The sequence below is a fragment of the Jatropha curcas genome, chromosome 8 (assembly GCF_041381405.1).
Source record: "Jatropha curcas cultivar XTBG-Jc1 chromosome 8, XTBG_Jcur_1.0, whole genome shotgun sequence".
NCBI classification, from domain to species: Eukaryota; Viridiplantae; Streptophyta; class Magnoliopsida; order Malpighiales; family Euphorbiaceae; genus Jatropha; species Jatropha curcas.
Window position 1 is genome coordinate 4,227,114 of NC_143158.1, and position 16,516 is coordinate 4,243,629.

The 16,516-nt window shown below is 33.2% G+C and overlaps 2 protein-coding genes across 4 annotated transcripts; one reads left to right on the plus strand and one right to left on the minus strand.

Annotated features, from left to right (window-relative positions):
• Positions 1-1,027: 1,027 nt before the first annotated feature.
• Positions 1,028-6,995, plus strand: LOC105638178 (uncharacterized). 3 transcript variants are annotated; one of them, XM_020680846.3, is made up of 9 exons: positions 1,028-1,179; positions 1,271-1,348; positions 1,448-1,575; positions 1,662-1,894; positions 2,088-2,173; positions 3,054-3,435; positions 4,983-5,379; positions 6,570-6,647; positions 6,792-6,995. In XM_020680846.3, the coding sequence occupies exons 6-9, from the start codon at positions 3,065-3,067 to the stop codon at positions 6,840-6,842; spliced, it is 897 nt and encodes a 298-aa protein (XP_020536505.1). In that variant the 5' UTR covers positions 1,028-1,179; positions 1,271-1,348; positions 1,448-1,575; positions 1,662-1,894; positions 2,088-2,173; positions 3,054-3,064; the 3' UTR covers positions 6,843-6,995. The 3 variants fall into 3 exon arrangements, with proteins under 3 accessions (XP_020536505.1, XP_012077328.1, XP_089581163.1); XM_012221938.4 differs by having other exon boundaries at positions 1,036-1,348; XM_089725037.1 differs by lacking the exons at positions 1,028-1,179; positions 1,271-1,348; positions 1,448-1,575; positions 1,662-1,894; positions 2,088-2,173 and adding an exon at positions 2,416-2,563.
• Positions 6,996-12,309: 5,314 nt separating this feature from the next.
• On the minus strand, positions 12,310-16,038 carry LOC105638179 (Core-2/I-branching beta-1,6-N-acetylglucosaminyltransferase family protein). The gene is made up of 2 exons (XM_012221939.4): positions 14,861-16,038; positions 12,310-13,171 (listed from the first exon to the last, which is right to left on the minus strand). Exons 1-2 carry the CDS (start codon positions 15,380-15,382, stop codon positions 12,533-12,535), a joined length of 1,161 nt encoding a protein of 386 aa, XP_012077329.1. The 5' UTR covers positions 15,383-16,038; the 3' UTR covers positions 12,310-12,532.
• Between the last annotated feature and the right edge of the window lie 478 nt (positions 16,039-16,516).

Below are 16,516 nucleotides of genomic sequence, written 5' to 3' on the forward strand. Positions count from 1 at the left end.
CTTACATTCATACAATATAGTAGCAACAAAAGTTAAATGTTGTTTTGCAGACTGTTCTAATTTTATCACATGCTGATAAAAATACACGTATAAGTTCATTAATGATATTAATAGCATGAGTGATTTTTAATTACACGCGATACAATTAATGTCAATATACATACCATCTATTCAATAATTAAGTCAAATATTTAATTAAATATAATTCAATTATTTAAATGAATCGTACCTAAATTAAAAATCTCAACATGTATAGTACATATAAATCACTTGATATATATAAAATAAACACACGTTGAATATATTAAATAAGTCAATTCGTGATACGATTTGTTTCATATATGGGTCAACCGTTCATGAACCTATTTACATTCTATTTTAGCATATTTATGGACCATTTTAACACTTCTAATAATTATTATATAATAAATGAAATTTTAATTTATGAAACCGTTGGTTAATGGATAATTGGGCAAGATTTTGCGCCCAGTTATAATCACAAATAACTTTTTTGATGATGACAATTCTAAATTTGAATTATCATTAGCATGTTTAATAAACAAAAATAAAATTAGAGCTATACAATAAAGATAATATTTCCTTTCAACCTATTAATTTAGTATAAATTTTTTACATTCGAATAAAAATGATTTAAACTCGAGATTTTTACTCCAATGCAGCTAAGAAGATTGGCAAGTTAATGTACTGCTTTACCATTTATCTATTAATTTATTAATTTTATACTAAAAAAAAAAAAAAAACCTTCAAATTTGTGATGACATTGCCAAACTGTCACAAAAGTAACCGTGGTTAACGTACTCTCCACCACGCTAGTTTGCGAGAAAAATATATTTTATATTATTATAAAAAACAATTTATATTTATATTTTTCTTTTAAATTTTAACGATCTCTTGAAGATTCCGTTAGACTTCTATAGAGCCCTGAGGCTTACTGTAGAGGACAAACGAAACAAAAGCGGTAAGGAAAACGCCGTAACGGGGCACAGAATGGACACACTTGACGGTTCAAAGTAGGAGCAATATTGACGGTTGGATAATCAGATCAACGATCAGAAAATGTGTTGTGTTGAACGGCAAGCTGAAACAGAGAGGAAGATGGCTATAAAGTTTGGGTTTGAAGAAGAGAGCATTTCGTTCAATTAAAAAGAAGCTGTTCCTGTTCGTAGTATTGTTGTTTCTGTATTCTGTCTCTGTTTTTCTCTGCGAATTTTCTCGCTTTTCTCTCATCTCCTTCTCGGTAACCAAACAGGGATTTGAATTGAACTTGACGAGAATTGAACAAATAAATGCTGAGGATCTGCAGCTACTAGAGTGGAGAGGCTTTTAGGTGTGTAATTGAGAACCGAATATGATTCCGTCGGTTTCACTTAGTGGAAATTCTGGATTTATGATTGGTAAATTGATTTTGTTATTTCTGTTCTTACAGGCACATTTGTTGGGAATTCAAGGTGCTCTCGCGAGGAATTTCCACTGGATGAGATTTTAATTTTAATTTTGATAGCCGATTGAGAATTGTGAAAGTTGGGTTTATACGTTTAGATTCACAGATAGAAGGTAATTGAAAAGGAGTTCGTTTATATTTAATTTTTGGGTCGTTTACACTCTGAAATAATGGTATTTGACTTGTTTCTGTTTTACAGATACATTTTGAAGAGACTTAAGCAGCTTTAGAAGGAATTTGGACCATTTATCTACAGATTATAAGATACAAAGATCAGTTTATGGATATACAAAGATCGGAATCTGACATGAGAGTCGAGGATTTAAACTTCGAGATGTCACATTCTTTTGAAAATCTGACATAGATTCGTACAATTTGCCTGAGGACTTGCAAATTTTGTTCACCGCGTCAAAACCTATGTAATATACTCATGTAGGTCATTTCTTCCACCAAAATCATAGAATTCCAGTTGGGGTTTGAACTCTGGCTTTAGATTGGTTGTTTATTATAGTTTATGGGAAATCTCCGCTGGTTAATCTCTTTCTTCCCCGTCTTCTCTGTGTGCATTTCCCTTGCTAAAAAAGAAGCTCTGATTCACCTGCCTTATTTCCTTTGCAATCTGCAGCTTCTGAGAAGAAAAAAAAAATTCAGTTTTCCGGGTCTTAAATTCAATTGAGAATCGAAGATTTCTTCTACGAATTGAAGTTTCAGGTAATGCGCCAATTTCCTTTTTCAACGCTTCTCAATTACCATCTCTCTCCTGATGAGTGTCTTTTGTTTCAGTTTTTAGATTTTTTTTTTCAATTTCCTGGTTTTACCATTTTTCCTTTGAAGAATCATTTTAGACTATTTTTTATTAATTATTTTCTGGGATTTAATATTTTTTTTCTGATTGATGACATTCATCTGTGCTTGGTGAATTCCTTCCCGTAGCCAATGACTCCAGTTTGGTTTCTGAGGAAACTATGGCGAAACAAATTCGCTTTGGTTTTAAAAATTTCCAGCATTAAAAAAAAGGAAGCTTGTTGATTCCAGGCTCAATTTAGTGGTGGAACTTCAAGTTTCCTTCTGTTCCTGGCAATGAATCTTTGAGAATTCAAGGTCTGGATTTTCTTAATTTTCATCTTCTAAATTTTCTCAGCAACCAAGCACAGTTTGGAGAAATTTTCTTGCATGTTCTACTTTCCCATATGTTAAAACCACTTAAAATGAGGTGGATCCATTTGTAGATTGACTCTATCTGTTAAAGTGAACGTTCTCTTTAGTTTCAATTTTTTTTCCTTCTTCAAAGAATTTTCTCTCATAATTTTTCGACATCATTTGTTCATCAGACGGATACCAATCGTTATAGTTTATACCTTGAAAAGGCTTAGCCGTTGGATTGGAATCTTTTTCCAATTTCCTTCTTGTTTTAATTTCTTCATTTATTTCTTTTTCACAGACTGCTTTTGTTTGAATTCTGTAGAATTTGCAGAGGAGGCTGTTTTAGTTATCGGAGTTGGCCTTTGTTAAGCGAAAACCAACACTTGCTTTATCTTCAATTTTTTAAAGTTAAATTTGTTTAAATTAATCTTTTGTTGGAATGGGACAGGTGTGCAAAAGATGGAAAAAGACTATTTAAGAAGCAACAACAATGTTAACACCAACAATAACCATAAAATCGGAGGCGCCGATGGGTTGTTAAGAGCCATTTCAGATTCCGCAAAGCAAACGACGTCGGATTTCGTCTTGCAGTGGGGTAACCGGAAACGCCTAAGGTGTATGAAGATCCAGGTGAAGGACGATTCCAACACTCCGGTCCATCGAACTACGGTTCGGGTTGACCGCCGGGTCGTCAGAGCCGATAAAGAGACTTCTAATCAGCCAAGTACAACGAATAACAATTCTAATCAAAGCAATCAAAGCAATGTATATTTGAATCTCCGTCAACGTCCATCCTCACCACCGCCACCTCCACCTCAGCGTGTTCTCAGGTACAGATCCCTCGCCATATTTGAGTAGATCTACGTGATTTTCATCATATAAAAATTACGCCATGTGTTCAGTTCGGTCTGTTTAAAAAACAGGGTCCGCTTTGGGTTTTCCGATGGGGTGGGTTGGATAACGGTTGTTGGTATTTACTGGACCACTTCTCAATTTTTCACTGTTCCGGTCTTACCATGTCAGTATATCTAGAAAAGCCTTCACCTCGTCTTAAGTTTAGTACCTAAAGTTTTTGTGAGCATAAATAAATAATCAAATTGTCTTTCTCTGTTAGGATAAGGGTCTGTAGGTGCAATTTGTTTGGTAGGAGTGGGAAAAGGATAAGGCCAGTACTTGCATTGGATGGCAAACACTGGATCCCCAAAATTCCATGTAGGCTGAATACTAACCGGGGGACACGCAACGGTTCAAACCAAAAAAAAAAAAATCGAACCGAACAGCGGTTTGGATATTTAAAATTGTTGCTTATCTGGGGAAAGATGATGCAGGATGCTTATAATGGGCGCATATTTATGGTTGGGAAGCTGAGCTTATGTAAGAGCGATTGAGTGCGCACATCTTGCCCACTCTCCAGCTTAGATTTTTTCTATTAAGATATTAGAATTGGTGGAACATTGTCCATCTTGTCCTCTACATTGTTTAATGTTTATGCTTCCCCTGGATTGGTAAAGTTGTTATTGATTTAGATATCGCAACTAAATTAGTTTAGGGTTTGAATTCTTAATATGCTTCAGGTTCATGAGTTAAATTAATCTCTAAAAAAAAACCAGTTCAGCTACTCTAATAATGGAGATATAGAAAATGAAATAATAATAAAAAAAATAAAGCATTATCATTATTCTTCTTATTCAATCTACTTTATGACATATAAATTGAATTAGTTTGGAGTCTTTTTTTGACTTTTCTTATTAAGCTTCTTCTGATGCATTGCTCCTAACGCCTCCTAGTAACTAACAGAATGGAATAGTAAGGACGACATTTCCATTCCACGTGTCCACAAAAGATTCTTTAATCAGAACCAATCATACACCGTCGGATCATTAGATTAGATTAGGAATGTGGTCCACCTTTTATCTCACATGCATCCTGACCCCGAAATGGGACGAACTCAATCCAACGGCCCAAGAACATACTAAAAGAACTCCAGCTATTCATGTTGGATTGAAAATTGAGAAAACCGAAATAGAAATATAGAATCTCTCACCACTATATGCTTTCTCCTCTCAAAATATCTTTAACTTTTCATCGAAAACCAAAATAAAAATACAGGACAACGGAAAATTTACGACTCCCTGCCCTTCCTTTTAAAACCCCAAAACAAAACACAAAGACAAACATTAACCCATTTTCTACGCAACAACCCGTCGAGATTCTATCCAGTCTCTACCCTTCTACCGATCTAGATCAGCCGGGAAAGGTCATTCTCGTAATTTTATCCAAATTGCCTATCTCAATGTTACTTTTCATTACTTGGCTAGTTTTTCATTACATGGTTGTTTTTTTATTATATGGTTCTAATTAATGTTTGTTTTGACAGAAATTCTGAGAATCTCAGTGCCATGAGAGGCCAGAGTAACGGTGGTGTGAGAAGCCTTTCTTCGCCTGACAGGGCTGCGCACGATAAGAGAAACGCCAACAATAACCATAACAACCACCACCACCACCACAACAGCAACCATGAGAATAAGAATAATAATAATAATCATAATAATAATAACAAATCAGGAGCATCTTCTGAGACAGCGCATGATAGCAAGAAAGGAGGAGGTTCGTCTTCTGGAAGCGGAGAAGCGGCACCACCGGTGGTTTGGCCACCAAAATTTGTGATTGCTTTAACTAACAAAGAGAAAGAGGAAGATTTCATTGCTTTTAAGGGGTCCAAGCTGCCCCAGAGACCAAAAAAGAGAGCTAAATTCGTTCAACGCACTCTCAATGTAAGCCACTCTTTTCTTTCTTCAGGTTTCTAATTTCAAAAATTTGCAATTAGTTTTTTGAAATTTCAGCAATTTTTTCTTTAGAAAATTTGGGGTTTCTTAAGATACTAAGCTGTTGATTGGAGAGGTGAAGGGACTTTGATTAAAATTGTTTTACGTGAATTTGTTCTTCCTTTTGGGCCCTTTTTCTTTGGCTGGAAAAGCTGGGAAAACGTGTAATGCGACACTAAGCTAGAGATGAACTTACACGTGGCAGTTAAAGTGTGGATGTGCACCCAACAGTGACCTAAACGTGTATTAGCAGTCTATGACCTAATATTTTGGAATTTTCTTATTATGATTAGCGAGTCAATAGTAAATTGTTTTTAATAATTTCAATTAGGGTAATATCTAAATAATAGTATGAAGAAGAAAAACGTTACTTAATTTTTTACTCTTTTACTTTTTTAATTAATTTCTTTTAATATTTTTAATAATTTTGCTTGTTATTAGTCGGAGAGACAGTGGGGACCACACCTAATTATTTATTTTATATATATGCAAAATTGGCATTTACAGCAAAAAAAGTATTATTACAAACGCTTTAAAAACAATTGAAATTTGAAAAGGACAAAAACAAATGGAGAATCATCGTCTACGTGGTAGGCCACATGTAGACTACAGTCATTTTTGGATGGGAAGCTGGTGTGGATCCAGCTAGTAGGGTTTCTGTTCTGTCTGTGCCTTTGTTAGCTTTGTTCATGGACTCATGTATATATTAAACAAATAAAAATATGAATCTTTTTAAAAATAGATTAAAAATTTTTTATTTTAATTGGTTTATTCGTCGTCTAAGGCAAGTATAATCCCTCGGAAAATTAGCACAATGGAACTTTTTCTTGTGGGAATACGAAGCGAGCATGGTGTCCACGCGTACGGTGATTGATTAAAAAAGTATAGAACAAAAGCTTATCAACAAATAGTAAACGACAGAACGCGGAAAATTGGATGGACCTAATGGTATAATGTCCACTCTGAATGTCCACTTTGGTGTGGGCCTTGTTTTTCTGTAACGTGCGATTTTTTTTTTTTTTTTTTTTTTTTTTTTGTGATAGAAATTTTATAATGCTCTCTATTTAGATGGTTAATCAATAAGAAAAAAGGAAGCGTAATCTGACTTGGCTCTCATTTTATTGGGATTTTGTTTGCAGCTTGTAAGTCCCGGAGCATGGCTGTGTGATCTGACACTAGAACGGTACGAGGTCAGAGAGAAGAAAATCGCCAAGAAGGTAACTTCTTTTGTTATTATTATTATTATAATGTAGTTCTACTTAATGTAAATCAATAACATAAATAAGGTAGAAATTGGCTTTGATTGTTTTTTTTTTTTCTCTCTTTTTAACAATGGCTGACGATTGAATTTCAATATGCAGAGACCGAGAGGCTTGAAAGCTATGGGAAATATGGATTCGGATTCTGAATGAGCCAATGGAAAATGAGGACGATGACTCTGTTGTTGAAACTTGAAAGCGGTTTGTTTTTGACAGTGCCATGTGAGGGAATGTTGGTACTTTTTGTAAATCATGTATGTCCTTACCCGCTATGAAAATGGAAGGATGATTTTTTTTTTTTTTTAACCGTTTTATTTCTTTTATGCGCGCTCTTTCATTTCAACTTGCACCCATGGTAGCTAGACGGGAGTACTTACCGTTCCAATCCATTTAAAATTAATTTCGTTATTGAATTTGCTACACCTCGTGAAAATTTAAACTGCGCATGAGTTTACGTAGAAGGCATTGGATACCTGCCATCAAGTTTAATCATCTGTTTATAAATTTCAACCAAAAAAAAAAAAAAAAAATTGCGTTTACTCCTTCTCCACCATCTAGTGCGGAGGCGGGCTAGGATTATATCCCTACTCCCTAAGCCTAAATTTGTATTTTGTTGAAATGGATATTCACAAACATCCTCCTCCATAGTGGTCTATAGTTTCAATCTTTGACTAATAGTGAAAGTAAAACTTTTTCTTGTGAAGATAATAAGTCACATCAAATTAATACTCTTACTAATAACAACATTAAGTCGTACTTCCAAACTTATTGCGGTCCGCTATAAAAATTATTTATTTTCAATTTCCATTTTAATCAAATTAATATCAATATAAAACAAACAATTGAAGAAAATTAATAATTCATCCCATCAAAATAGTTTTAATTTTACCTTCAAACAGATTAAGAAAATAATGTTGATCTGATTAATTTTTACTTTATTTTTTATAATATACACTTGTATTAATATTAAATAATTATGTTACTATTCCGTTATATTAAATTATTCTTGAACTAACCCAAATATAATTGTTTAATGAGATAACGAAAGCAATCAAAATTACAGAGCAGCTAGTTAGTTGTTAACTTCAAGATTTGATTAACATTAATTAGTATTTTATAGAGATATATATACACATCAAATAGGGGTACAATTGAAAACTACAAATATTATTTAATCCTAAAAAAGAAATAAAATTATAATGTGGGGCAAACGGAAAAAAGGTAAAATGAGCCAAAAAAAAAAAGAATGTTAAATTTCACACTTTTCACTTTTTCCCAAGAATTAAAAAAAATAATTGAATTTTCTCAAGAAAAAAAGATTTAGTAATCACAATTTATTAAAAAAAATAAAAATAAATAAATTAAATTATTAATTTCCATAATTAAGAGGAAGAAAGTTTAATCCAGATATTTAAATAATGATGAGGATAAAGTGTCAAATTTAACAAAGGGAGGTAATACGTTTCTTAAATAAAAAAAGAAAAATAAAAACTTCAAAAATATTTTGTTATTCTAATCTAATTTTTTTATAGTATTACTTTGCTAAAACTTCAACTAAATAACATCAAACGCTAATTATTGTTTTGGTCTATTAGCTAATTAGTAGTGGCTATACATTTTCATATGCAGACAACTATCTTGCAATTCCAAACAGGGCACTTGGACTTGCAAGTGGTGGCCGAATCAGAGAGTGACATCTAACTGCATCAACTACATTATTATTCTTCACCAATCACATGATTCTCCAAATCCACTTGTAGCCTACCTACTGGCCCATTTCATGTGACGTGTTTGGGTTAAATGTTTTTTCATTTGAAAGGAGGACCCACAACTCGTGTAATTTTCCATCATCAAATAAAATATCATCTTAATCAGTATCAACTGCCCAACAAGACTTTCCAGAAGGAAAAAGGAGAAAAGGAGAGCATTAGTTCTTAAATTGCGATTATTTATAATAAACCTATGATCATTATCCGACTATTAATGTATTTAATTTAAAGAAAACAAAATCAAAGGACCAAACCTGAAAGTAAATAAATAAATAATAGATTTCGAAATCTGTAACCCCAACTCATTCATAAAGAATGCTGTGTGCCAATCCTAAAAAAAAAAAAAAAAAAAAAAACACTTTGGCACCACAGATACAAAACAAAGGTATTCATCAATCAAGCGTTGTGACTCATGTTGACATGAGTCACAAAAAAACAAAAAAAAGACGTTGACACGTGTCGGTGGCTACGTGCATTAAATAAGAAAAGAAATTAAAGAATATTTTTCTTCGTTCAACTTTCCAAGTGAATTTGCTAATTAACAATCACTACGACTAATACTTAATTGCTAAGGAAAGCAAAATAGTAATGCGCAGTATGGCTTACTTACATACACTAAATTATTCTTCACCTCTATTTTCAGTTCTTGGTACCGTGCCATGTGAAAATTATATTCCCTAGAATTTATATTCAAAAATAAAAGAGAATAGACAATTATATGTATCTACAGAATTCAAATAGATTTAAAATCTAAACCGGAATTCCAAATTTTAAAACTGTTCCGATCAATTAGATTAAACTCAATTAATCATATCAGCAAGATTAAGAAAACCAAAAAAATTAGACACAAATATAAATCGATAGATTTAATTTATAATATAATAATATGCCAATCCATAACCAACTGTGCACTACCAAACAGATTACATATATATATGTAAAATATCACTCATAATCCTAAAAATTTTATATATAAATATTCTAAACCCAAAAAACCTAGATCCAAATCAAACACTCAATAATAAAACTCTAATAATAAGTAATAAATCTGAATAATCAATGACATTACTTAAACCACCTATCATCCCTCAGATCTTCAATCCATAGCCAAATAGGAGAGCAGCGACCGATGCAACGCAAGCAGAGGCCACCGAAGGTGAGATCGCGCCAGCTCCAGAGGCGGGGGCTGGAGCAGGAGCAGACTCCGGAGCGGCAGCGTTAGCAGAGAGAACCGCAAGAAGCAGAGCCATAACAGCAATGAGAGAGGCCTTGGAGAGAAAAGCCATTGTTCTTTGAATGTCTGGTTAGGGATTTTTTTAAATTTGAGAGAAATGCGCAGACAAACAAAGGAGAGGATTCTAGATTGCGACGGGTTTGTTCGTAGAGGCGAAGGCGTACTAGTCAGGGGATTATATAGTGGGAAAGAGTAGGTTTAGGACAAAGTGGTAAATTTTTACGGTCAGCTGCCCGAATTTACAGCCTGGCGAATGGTGTAGTCACAGCCGGTCATTCAAAAGAAAATGACATCCGGAGCATTCTCTCTCTTGTGGAGTAATTTTCAGAGAGGGTTTTATTTTTGTTACGGCGCCGTTTAATGTCCAAATTAAGAATTTATTCTCTGTTCTACTGGAAGAAGAGATCAAAATCACGAGAGAACCAGCGTGCGTTACAAATGCGAATTGTTTTGTAAACATTTGGCATAACAGTGGGGTCCGTAGATAAATGAACGATAAACAGAGCGAGTGTATATGTTGGCGCGTGCTTCGTTTTTGTTTGATTATATATGAATGAATGTTTAGCGCAATAAATTACGCGATTCGATGGAGAAATTAGAAAAGATGGGCGATTCAAAATAAGGGCCCACAAACGCACTACTATGGCCATCGGAAAAGGACTCGTTGCAACGGCATTATTTTTTAACTTTGTATTTTATTTTGAATTTGTCTGCCATATGATTTGACATTCTTTATTGTCTTCCAGAACCTTTTTTTTATATGAATGGCCTGGCCAGCGGTTAATGAAACTTAAGGAAGTAGAGGCTACTACAATTTCAACTTCAAATTTGGCAATTTCGGTTACATTCTAACGCGTTTCTCACAGATTTCGGTTATTTAAAAAAAATATATCCGTTCAAAACTGGGGATATGAGATGATCGGACGAGTTGTTTGTTTTGGATTTTTATTTTATTTGTTTAAACAATAACGGAATATGCTTTTTTTTACCTTTCAAAAAAACGAAATATGCTTTTTTTTTATCTATTTACAAATTAAACTTTTTCAGGATGAAAAATTTTCTTATAAAGTTGATATAATGATTATATAATCTATTAGATGAGAATATAAAATTATCTCTTACAATTATCATTCAAAAAAACGAAATATAATTATCATTCAACAATCAATTCTTAATATTAATTCTTAACAATTCAATATTTTAACTTTTTCTTTTCTTTTTTTTTTTTTATAAATGTACTAAATTTTTAGTAATTTTTTACAATTTATATATATATATATTTAAAACTTTGAACAGTTAAAAGATTTAAAATTTTTGAATTTTTAAATTTAAAATTTTAAAATTTTTGAATTTTTAAATTTAAATTTTTAAAACTTTTGAATGGTTTTCTTATCTATATACTTATATATATGTATCTATATATTCATTTTTTTAATGAGTTTCAATGATCTTTCTCACTAGATTAAGGAATACTTATTTTATCTTCTTGTATCTATCCATTAAGTTTTTTATGATTATTACCTCAAAAAAAAAAAAAAAAAACAATTTTTTATGATAATTAAAAAAATCAAATCACTTAAATTATAATGATGTTCTTTTTAATTTCAATCTTACCCTTATCTCTACTAAACACGATAATTATTTTCTATAAATTCTTAAATTTCACGTCACTTCATTCTTTATTTATCTAAATTAATAGAGAGAGAATTAAGTCGAAATAAAATTAAATGAGGTAAAAAGTAATTTAGTTATATCACATAAGTATTTTATTATAACTTTAGGTGATTTAATTACTTCATTAATCATCGCATTAAAAATTTTCTAATGACAAAAAAAAAAAAAAAAGAAATGAGTACCGATTTATTATTATTTTTTTAATAAAAAGACTCTCGTACCCTTATTTTATACTACCAATTATTATCATTATATTTTGTGTGTATATGCAACGAGTTTATACAAATCTTTCCCTTTCATTAAATTGTGTTGCAAATATTAAAAATTAACAATTGATTGCTATAAAAGGTTCTTATGATCACTCAAATATGCTCCAAACTCAAAAATTGCATTTTCAAGGTATCTTTTTAAACTTTCACAAGAATGGGAGGAGGGTGAAATAGGAAAACGTGCGCTACAATGAAGCACATTAATTAGGAACGTGCAATACTGGTCCTAGCTACTTAATAATTTGTGACGGAATTTGAAAAACTAAGACCAAAATGAACCCATGTAATTGTCACAACTGAAAACGCTGTTGGTGGAAAAAATCTTGGTAATTATACAAACAAGGACATGGTTTCCATCAAATAACAGCAGTAAGGGACTCATTATACCCTCTTGGAGAAAGGGAGATGAGTTATATAAATAATTTATTTTTCATTCTAATCTGTAAACAGTCACATCCAATTATTCTTACATAATAAAGGCCAACATCAATTATGTGTGGGGTGGGGCTTCACTACCATAAATTAGATACTCTGCGAAGGCCAGTTGAGAAACTGAAAACTAAATAACAGTAATTAAAAACATGCTGTTGGGTGAAATTATCCAATAGGTAGTTATTTCTTAAAAAAAGAAAAAGAAAAGGAAAAACCAATTATGATATGCTGATCTCTAATACTGAAAAAATGTGAAAATATAATGCAAACTGAACTGGGTATGCATTACCTGTACATAATATAATTTTGGACAGAAGCACTCCAAAAGAAGTATACAAGCAAGAAACCACATCCTATCACCAAAAGTAGTTACTGCATAAAAATATCTAAGCTGCAAATAATGAAATTTCTCATTTTCTTTTGAGCTACTTTTCACTGTTTAAAATTAGTTGATGAGTTCTGCTGTCAGAAACCCAGGACCGATGGTGCTATATGTAATAGAGGTTCCAATGCACTCGGCGCAAATTTTCTCCCGAAAAGAAAACAAATAGAAGAAGGCTGATTATTGTAAGTGCAGTGCTGACCTTCGAAAAATTTTCTGAAGAAATCCTCTGTTATATCTGCTCTTCCAAATGTAGCTGGGTGAGCTCCACCTCTTGACCAATCAACCCATGTAAGGCTTCTATTTGCTATGAGATGCGCTGCTTGAATGTTTAGCATGGTAGGGAAATAATGTTCATCAACATAACAATTTGGCTTACAGAATTCTTCAAATTTTGGGTAATATTTAGTATCTTCCACAATGGTAACTGCAAGCCTTCGATTAACCTCGAACCACTGAGACCCTTTTCGCCACTGGCTAATGTTCACTTCAGGTGCCATGTTTTCATTATATCGTCCTCTCCCATATGGACCAGGGTCATCAAAAGCACCAACAAAGCTATACTTGGATCTCATTATGTAGTGATAGATAACAGTGAAATTATAAAGAGGAATGCATGATTCAGATAGGAGAATGAACCATTCATTGGAGATATCTAGCAATGCATTAGCAAGAAGCCTTCTTTCAGCGTCACACATGTTCATCTTACCCCATTCAGAAATCTGCATGGTGAACAACAAATGAATAGTAAGCTACATAGCCATTCAGGAATGAGAAAATAAATGATACCATGCACTTTAACCAATTGCTAGAATCGTAAAGCTTCCTTGATCAAAAGTATATAGAAGATATGAATTGTACATATGAATTGTATAGCTTTATGATTCTTAATTATGGAACTTCCTATTATCATTTTCTAGGAAGGGTTCACCATCAGCTTCTTGATGAAAGCAAATCGTAGAACTGCTAAATGGGCAACATGTACAAAATTAATCAAATGAAAGTCAGAAACAACCAAGAAAATGTGTAAAGCTTATGTACATTGCATTTAAGAAATAAGGAATAAGGGCCAAAATACAGTTTGAAACAGAGTGCCAGATAATTTAATTTCCACCTGTCATTTTGTGTGTTCATATAAACCTCAGCAGCACAATTACTTGACAACCAAAAGAATGCCATGAATGAATATGTGCTCTATTGTTGCTCATCTCGGCATCCAAGCATGGTTGCAATTTAATTAATTCTTTTTACTCACAACTAGTCATCCTTAAATAAAGCAGTCTAAAGCACCATATCACAGCCCTTTCATGACAACAAACCAGACAGTCATCACAAGTTGGAACCTAACTTTTGTCTGGACAGCCATTAACAATTCCATGTATATCAGCAATCAATTATAGTAAGGTGAACATTTCTTATTCTTCTCTGTACTGGTCTCTAGAAAGTGATACAGACACACATCTTCTGTATCCTAATACAAATATATTTTACTCCCAATATTAGCCTTTTGTACACTCTACTCATCAGAAGTGGAATATTTTTCAACTTAGATGAACTCAGAAAGATCAGTTGTCCAGACACAGCATACAAAGGTTAAGGCAAAGGAAGATACGCTGCTGTATTTAAATATCATAGACATTTTATTGCATCTTCTCTGCTACTCAGGATAGAGTTAACAATTTTCTAAGATTTCATCTTAACATTCAGACAGTCTGTAGCCTAATAGATTTTCAGTTTTAAAAACTCCAGCCACAACTCAAATAATGAAAACAACAAATCTGATACTATATTTGACTTCAAGAACCTAACTCTAGCTCTCTGTGCCTGGGTTTCCCCTTCTTTCCTAAACTACTGCATGTCTGATGGAAAAAATAACATCATGTGTAATTGCAACCGGACAATATCATCATACAGCCGGAATAAGGAATAAGGATCAAGCCTTGATATCATACATCATACGGTCTCATGGCTTGTCTCAGAGTCAAAAATATTAGTCCTAACTGTTGCATTCTCTAACAATTCCTTCACCTAAATTTCTGATTATGGTCAACAAACTCAAAGGATCCTTCATCTCAAAACAAATCCAAAACATACTAGCTAAATCCCAAATTCTTTCTCACCCCAATCTCCTGGGCCAAATTCCTCCATCCAAGCCTATTGTTTTATCTCCTGTGTTAATTCTAATAAACAGGAAAGCAGACTTGGGAAAGAAAATAAAATTAGCTTATAATGACCTGAAATCTGTTTCAACTTCCAACACCATGTACCACATAATGAGTACGACCATGGACCTCTTGGATTTAAAATCATCCAAACAAGTTAATATAGCTATTCCTATACATATAATTTCACCATCGAACATAAAAAATGCAAAACAAAAACAAGAATGTTTTACATAGAAACGTAGCTACCTGACTTGGGACCTGTCTTCCATGAAAAACAGACGACGGTGGAAATTTGGCTTCAAAGGTTGGCAGTGAATGAATATAGATTGAATACAGCCCTTCATGCCCTCTCAAGAACCTTTCCCAAAGAGGTGCCAGAGGCAGTGGCCCCTTTGTTAAGAACATAAATGCAATCTTCGGAACTCTCTTGAAGGGATACTTTTTAATTCTAGGAACAAGAGAAGCTCTCCATAAGAGCTCTTCATCATTCATCTTGTGAAGCAGATTTGAAGGAGGCTTAATCCAACGGTCCAAAGCACTCGGTTCTTCAAGGCATGGCTGGAAATTGGTCTTAACGTTTGTAACCACATTATTAACAACACCAAAACTTTTGATTGCGTATATACTGATTATTGAAAATGCGACACATAAAGCCAGAAAAAGCAGAAACAACTGGAGTAACCTTAATGGAAACGCCTTGGGTTGGCTCGTTTTGATTGGAATCGCAGGGTCCTTGCCCTCCTCTAATGGAACCACCCTCGATTGCATCCCTACAACGATGCTATATCCAAATTCACTTTCTGAGTTCAATATACAAACACTCTCTTCGCATTGGAGTAGCTTTAAACCCTCAAAGTTCCAACACAAATCGTGCTTTGTCTCCAGACACCAAAATTTCTTACCACAAAATTAATGGCCCTCAAATTGCCCGAGAAACTTCTTGCAACAAAATAGCAATACAGATCTAGAAGTTGATGCTACAGTACACAAATAGGTACGTAGCGTTGAAATCAGAGTTCGAAGCACATGGGTTTTAGGCAAACAGCGATTCAATCAAAGCTTTTATCCAAGATCGAAGGATATGGGATCAGTGAGAAAGTGAAAAGAAGTAGACAACATAACATGTTACTAATAATGGTGAATAGTCAAGGATCCTTTACTAGTCCATTTGGTGCTTGAATTGGTCAGATTGCGAACTTGCGATGAAAGAAAGAAAAGAAAGATACTGTGCTATAGAAATGGCAGTGAAAACAAACAAATGTCCAGTGGGTAGAGAGACAGAGAAAGAAGGCGGTTTAACTCCTACAGAGTGGAAGTGATATGGAGGAAGAGAAAGTTACGCATAGGAGTAGAAATTTTTTCTTAAATGACATAAGAGAGGGATGACTCTGTGAAACAAATCTGGGTATCCACGAATGTTTGTTCACACTATATGAGAAGATAAGGGGGACTTTCTCTCTTCTAGTCTTCTCTTGTGACCTGGCACGTCTTATGCTTAGATCTTTTCAAAGTTGTATTGTTATCATATGGGTACTTTCGCTGTAACTAACAGAACACAATTTGATTGGTTTGAAGGGTAGCCTCGCTGTATAATTTTGTTTTTCCCATACTTATCTTGCTAGAATTAAATTTTGAAATGTCAAAACAAAAATAATATATTTTTTATTTATAAAATTTTTATTTCAGCATAAATAATTATTTTTATTCCTGTAGTTATTGAAAATTGAAAAAGAGAAAAAAAGAAATAAATAGGAATATACTAGAAAAATAAAAATTAATTGTATATGTTTAAAAAGAAAAAAGTGATCTATCTATAATTTAAGATAAATGAAAAAGGAAACATCCATTTTGTAGGAATAAGATGGAGAGAACATTATTTACTACCAATAAATATAATTAGAA